The following is a 6,538-nucleotide window of genomic DNA, read 5'->3' as shown; positions in this document are numbered from 1 at the left end:
TACCTGCCCCTCACTCATTCACGCACACTCCTTTACCTGCCCCTCACTCATTCACGCACACTCCTTTACCTGCCCTCACTCACCCACGCAGACTCCCTTACCTGCCCCTCACTCACCCACGCAGACTCCTTTACCTGCCCCTCATTCACGCAGACTCCTTTGGCCATTTGTTCTGGTTGCCTTTTCCTTTTCCTGTTGTGCTTCTGCCATTTTAAAAGATATTCTGTATACCACACATTGTTCACGGAATCAGAGGTTTTGTTTTGGTTTGGTTTGATTTGTTTGTTTGAGACAGGGTCTCACTATGTAGCTCTGGCTGTCCTGGAACTCACTGAAGACCAGGCTGGCCCTACCTGCCTCTGAGTGCTGGCTTCAAACTTACAGATCCAGCTGCTTCTGCTCCCAAATGCTGGAATTTCACTATACCCAGCTCTTGATCTGTAGTCTAAAACAATCACTCAGTCACTCTTGAAAATACAGAGTATACCATTTCATTAATGTATCTTTAGGGATATTTTTTGTGTGTGTTCTGTGCACGCTCACGAGTACCCTTATAATCAAGTAATGGGTGTCTTGTTCCACGGGAGCTGGACTTTGTGAGCTGCCTGAAATTGGTTCTGGGAATCAAATTTGTTGTCTCTGTGCTAAGTGTTCTTAACTGCTAAGCTATCTCTCCAACTTTTCTCAATTAGTCTTATAGGAATTACTTTAACCTATCGTCTGGTTAGTAAGTAACCTTATGGGATGATGTCCACCTGGTTCTTTGCCATGTCTCTTTGCTGTGGAATATTGATTGATAGACAGTAACCAGAAACGTTTAGAAGTCCTGATATAAAGAATTTGTCAAGAGCAAAGAGAAAGATCACAGGAAAGGTGAACTGTAAACTAATGCTGAGCTTTACATCCCATTCAGCTCCTCCTGTTGCTTCTGAAGACATAGACAAACACCGAAGGAGATTTAACATGAGAATGCTGGTCCCTGGAAGGCCTGTGAAAGATGCTACCCCACCCCCAGTGCCTGCAGAAAGACCATCTTACAAGGAAAAATTTATTCCTCCAGAACTTAGCATGTGGGATTACTTCGTTGCAAAGGTAAGGGGTATGATGTATGCAGGTTAAATGTGTCTGTTTTATTGACTTTTGTATGGATCACATCCAAATGATGGAACAGCTTTTGATTCAGTCACCTCAGTTTAGACATTTAATCTTTGAAATCCAGAAACTGAATAGACCTAGAAATGTAGTGATTATCAAATGATAATTGATGAGAGAAATTAAAATCCTCTGGGACTTAGGTTTAAACCAGAAGTCAGCTTATGAATATATCAACAGCATCATCATTTTAACGTTATGGGGATTCTTATATTCTGTAGCCTATTCTGTTGATGATCAGCAGTTACCTTGGTCAGCATGGATTTAGAAGAGGATTAATCAGGGTGTAGTGAGGTGCTGTCTTAGTCAGGGTTTCTATTCCTGCACAAACATCATGACCAAGAAGCAAGTTGGGGAGGAAAGGGTTTATTCAGCTTACTTCCATATTGCTGTTGATCACCAGAGGAAGTCAGGACTGGAACTCAAGCAGTTCAGGAAGCAGGAGCTGATGCAAAGGCCATGGAGAGATGTTTCTTACTGGCTTGCTTCCCCTGGTTTGCTCAGCCTGCTCTCTTATAGAACCCAAGACTATCAGCCTAGGGATGGCACCACCCACAAGGGGCCCTACCCCCTTGATCAGTAATTGAGAAAATGCCCTACAGCTGGGTCTCATGGCGGCACTTCCCCAACTGAAACTCCCTTCTCTGTGATAACGCTAGCCTGTGCCAAGTTGGCACACAAAACCAGCCAGTACAGGTGCTATGATATCTCTGTTACTCCATAGAGAAAATTTGAGAATCAGCATACTCATGGTGATTCCTATCCTGATGCCCTTTCTCATACTGTACTGGTGCATGCATATATGACACTTGCTCTTCTACCCTGTGTAGGAGAGTCCATTGCCTGATGATGTATTTCTTCTTTCATGTGAGGTAATACTACAGCCCTTGCTGTATATAAGACCTCATATCTTAGTGTTCTTGTTTGCTTTTTGCTTTTTTGAGACAGGGTCTCACTATGTAGCCCTGGATTTCTTGGAAATCACTATGTAGACCAGGCTGGCTTTGAATTCAGATCTGCCTGCCTCTGCCTTCTGAGGCACAGGATCCAGTGTATGCATCACCACACTCCATTCTTCTTACAGTTATTGAGGCACTAAATCTACTCTCTTTGTAGACTATGCTATTCTTTTTTTTTTCTGATCAAGGCTCCAAGTTTAATATTCAGCACTGCGTTTATATAGGGAAAGCCCACAAACCCTGTCCTTTGTTTCAGCTGGATTATGTTGCAAAGCAAGGTCAGCAGGCAGTCTGTTCTTTTAAGTATCTGTGGGAAGTTACATATGCAACCGAGGCAGATGTCTCCACCTAAGGCACGTACAGCCAAGGCAGGTGACTCCACCAAGGTCGATAAGGTCCATTCAGCCTGCTCAAGGCTGGGAAGGCCATAGTTCCCCCTTTTTCATTTTTTAAAGATGAGCAGTACTAGTTGCAGGATGGGGGCACTTGATTTACTTGTTTTCTATAATCCCATCTAGGGTAAAGAGTGGTCAGGTGACTGTGCCTGTCTTAGGTCGGTATCTATGTTGCTTCTTCTTACCTGTCATGGAGATCAAACATAGCATTGATGTATGTCTCTGTCTTAGGTCAATAGGAGCTCAAAAACACTCTTACTTGTCTTTGATTACTGGCCTTTTATAGCATACTCTTTCCCATTCAGACCAAAGCCGTGAAGGACATATGAATATGAATATGTACTCAATGCATTTCTTCATAGCGATGAATAACTGCCATGGTGAATAGCTGAGCTTGCTAAAAGTGATCCTGTATGAAGGCAACCAATCTGTTTAAGATACAAGGTCCAAAAGTTAAAAGCAACAACACTATAATTAATAGTCCAAGCAATGTAGAAATTAAAGTTGTCTGCAGGAATGTACCAGGTATCTTTTTTTTTTTCTTCTGAGCCCTCTCTCCATCCTGAGACTCTTCTGAGTGAAAACCTCCTGAGCCCACAGCTTTATCTCCAGGCATGAGCTTTCTCTGTGGTCATTTAAACACAAAGGGTTACGTTTGTATCCCTAAATGATGAAGCATTTTCTTCTGGTCTTTTTTTTTAATTGGATGTTTTCTTTGATTACATTTCAAATGTTTTCCGCTTTCCAGTTCTCCCCTTCGGAAACTCCCTATTCCATCCTCCCTCCCCCTTTCCCCTATGAGGGTGTTCCCCCTCCCACCTACTCCCATTCCACTGGCTATGCTATTCTTTGAAATAGTTTTTGAGGCATTAACATATAAAATTTTTGGTTATTTAGTGATCAGCAAAGTATATCCCAGAATGGCAATGTCAGCATCACATAGGGACTTGTGAGAAATGCAGACTCTGGAGTCCCATCTTTCTAATTAAAGAGTTCTCCTTGAAAACTGGAAAGCCCATTGTACCATTAATGTAAATGATGACAACATAAAGATTTATAAATGGTAATATGCCAACTTATTTCCATCTTAAAATGTGTTCTCATGAGTAATATGAAGTCAAAAAATTAAGAATGCAAAAATATATTAAGAAAAAAAATCAGAAAAAATGGCACACTCAAAAAGTAGAGGCAGGAAAGTTATAAATTTGAGACTAACTTGTGTTAAGAAGAAGAATGGGAGCCAGGCAGTGGTGGCGCATGCCTTTAATCCTAGCACTTGGGAGGCAGAGGCAGGCGGATTGGGAGGCAGAGGCAGGTGGATTTCTGGGTTCGAGGCCAGCCTGGTCTACAGAGTGAATTCCGGGATAGCCAGGGATACACAGAAAAACCCTGTCTGTGGTTTCTCTTTATACAGATATAAAGTCTGTATTTAATATATTATCAAATTACATATTTATACTAATGGCTTTGTCTTCTATTGCAGCCGTTTCTTCCTTTGTCTGATAGTGGTGTCATATATGATTCTGATGAAAGTGTTCACAGTGATGATGAAGAAGATGATGCCTTTTTTTCAGACACACAAATACAGGAGCATCAAGATCCTAATTCTTATAGGTAAATGAATCCCTATCTTCTTTTGACCTTCTTTTCCAGAAAAAACACAGTATTAGTTAGAACACTGTGAGGTTGGATAAGGTAACGCACACCTTTAATTCCAGCAGAGGTAGGCAGGGAATGCATTGTAGGCCAGCTTGGTCTAAAAAACAAACAAACAAACAACCCAAAAATTAAAAATTAAAAATAGAGACAGAGTTTCACTATGTATTCCTGGCTAGCCTAGAACTTGTTATATAGACCAGGCTGGCTTCAAACTCCACCTCCCTTTGCCTCCCAAGTGCTGTATTAAAGGCATTTGCCACCGTGCTGGCTCTCAGGTTGTTTGTTTGTTTTAATATTACCATGAATCTATATAAAACATGATATGTTTTCAAGTTAAGAATGTTTTACCTTTGAGGTAAGTTTATAAAATAGCTTCTATAAAAATTATAAAACTAACAGTTTATTGAAGAAAAATGTAACTTTTACTTTTGGAACTTAACATATCAATAAATGATATACTATTTAGATTCTATGTGACAGTATGAGAAATGTTTTTCTACTAAGTAATTTTTATAAATTCTAAATGTGGTATATTATTAAAGTTTCCTTCCTTCCTTTTTTTTTTTTAAGTCAGGGTCTTTAGATAGCTTGACTGTCTTTATGTGAACCAGGGAGTCTTTGAACTCGGAGATTCATCTGTCTCTGCTTCCTAAGCACTGGGATTAAAGGTGTGAGCCATCATGCTTGGTCTAAAGTTTTATTTTTCAGTGACTATAAAGGATTCACTTTTGTGTAATAAAAGTCTGAGGCAGCTTTCTTGAGTTGGCCACACAGTTGATAGGGGACATGACTACTCTTTTCCTGTGATTCTTTTCTAGGTTGTTAAGTATGTTTTTGTTTTGTTTTGTTTTGTTCTGTTTTTTCTTTTCCCAAACAGCTGGGCTCTTCTGCATTTGACAATGGTTAAACTGGCACTTCACAATATCAAGAATTTTTTTCCTATTGCTGGGCTGGAATTCTCTGGTGAGTTTGGAATTTGAAAGTCAGTGTTGTTAAGTATAATAAATTGCTATCAAGTTAATGTTCAGAATCTATGCAGACAGCCATTTAATATTTTTAAAGTGCTGCATTAGATAATTTGTAAAGTCTTCTCTATTCCATGTTGCAGTGGTGTGACTTTGATAAAGCACTACAGCCTTGCCTAGCATACTGAAAGAAGGGGAATCCCAGAACAGGAAGGCCGCACACTTTTCTCTGTTCGTTTCAGTGCTTCCATTTTATTGAAAGTATTAAGACTAAGATTAAGAATATTCTCCTGGGCTAGAGAGATGGCTCAGTGGTTAAGAGCACTGACTGCTCTTCCAGAAGTCCTGAGCTCAATTCCCAGCAACCACATGGTGGCTCACAACCATCTGTAATGGCACCCAGTGCCTTCTTCTGATGTGCCTGAAGAGAGCCACAGTGAATTCACATACATTAAATCAGTCAATCAATCAATCAATCAATCAATCAATCTTAACAACAACAACAAAAGAATATTCTCTCAAGACTGTGATGTCTATTTTGAGAAGTCTGGCCCTAAGAGTTTAGATTCTGCAGGCATGTAGTAACTTGACTTTCTTACCCTCTAGAGCTCCCTGTGACATCACCGCTAGGAATTGCTGTCATTAAAAACTTGGAGAACTGGGAACAGATTCTGCAGGAGAAAATGGATCATTTTGAAGGGCCGCCCCCTAACTATGTCAACACATACCCAACTGACCTCTCAGTGGGAGCTGGGCCAGCTATTCTCCGAAATAAAGCAATGTTAGAGCCTGAAAATACTCCATTCAAGTAAGATGCTTCTTAGAATCCTGATGATAGTGTAGCTTGGTTTAACTTTTGTAGGAAACAGTTTCACAGAGCATGCCAGTAGCCTTCAGAATAGTCTTACATTTATAATTAAGGAAATTACAAATTACATTTATAATAGGGAAATAGTCCTTTATTTTCATCTGTGTTTCTTACTCTTGGGGGAAATTTAATAGCAGTGTACATATGCAATCATTGTTACTGTTTTTTGTGGATAAGTTAATAAAGGAAAAATGAAGGTTTTATTGTTGCTTTGATACACTACCTGCCTAACTCAGCCCCTTGATGAACAGTATGCTTTCAAAAACATGCATGTCCACCAAATGGATTAAGTTAAAGAATCGATAATAAAATCCACACAGCTATAAAAAGTTATTTTTAACTAGTAAATAAAAACATAGAATGACTTTTCATGGGTCGGTATATGATATCTTGACATACACAATGTATATAATGTTGAAAGCAGATTAAGCATCTGGCTACTTGCTTGGTTTTGAAGGAACATCCAAACCGATAGCCTTAAGTAATTGGAAATACTATCATTTTCTTTATATTTATCACACGTGCTTTTACTATCTGGAA

At 39.6% G+C, this 6,538-nt stretch overlaps 1 protein-coding gene across 4 annotated transcripts in view; it reads left to right on the top strand.

The window, feature by feature from the left end:
* Dmxl2 (Dmx like 2) overlaps window positions 1–6,538 on the top strand; it is a 143,175-nt gene that overhangs the window by 121,053 nt on the left and 15,584 nt on the right. For all 4 annotated transcript variants that reach the window (XM_031346264.1, XM_031346262.1, XM_031346263.1 and 1 more), the window contains exons 29-32: window positions 914–1,092; window positions 3,990–4,120; window positions 5,043–5,128; window positions 5,737–5,938. In XM_031346264.1, coding sequence (XP_031202124.1) covers window positions 914–1,092; window positions 3,990–4,120; window positions 5,043–5,128; window positions 5,737–5,938 — 598 coding nt within the window. The remainder of the gene's footprint in view (window positions 1–913; window positions 1,093–3,989; window positions 4,121–5,042; window positions 5,129–5,736; window positions 5,939–6,538) is intronic.

The sequence above is a fragment of the Mastomys coucha genome, unplaced genomic scaffold (genome assembly GCF_008632895.1).
Source record: "Mastomys coucha isolate ucsf_1 unplaced genomic scaffold, UCSF_Mcou_1 pScaffold23, whole genome shotgun sequence".
Lineage (NCBI taxonomy): Eukaryota > Metazoa > Chordata > Mammalia > Rodentia > Muridae > Mastomys > Mastomys coucha.
Note: the sequence above shows the minus strand (reverse complement) of the source record. Positions and strands in the feature narration are given on the sequence as shown.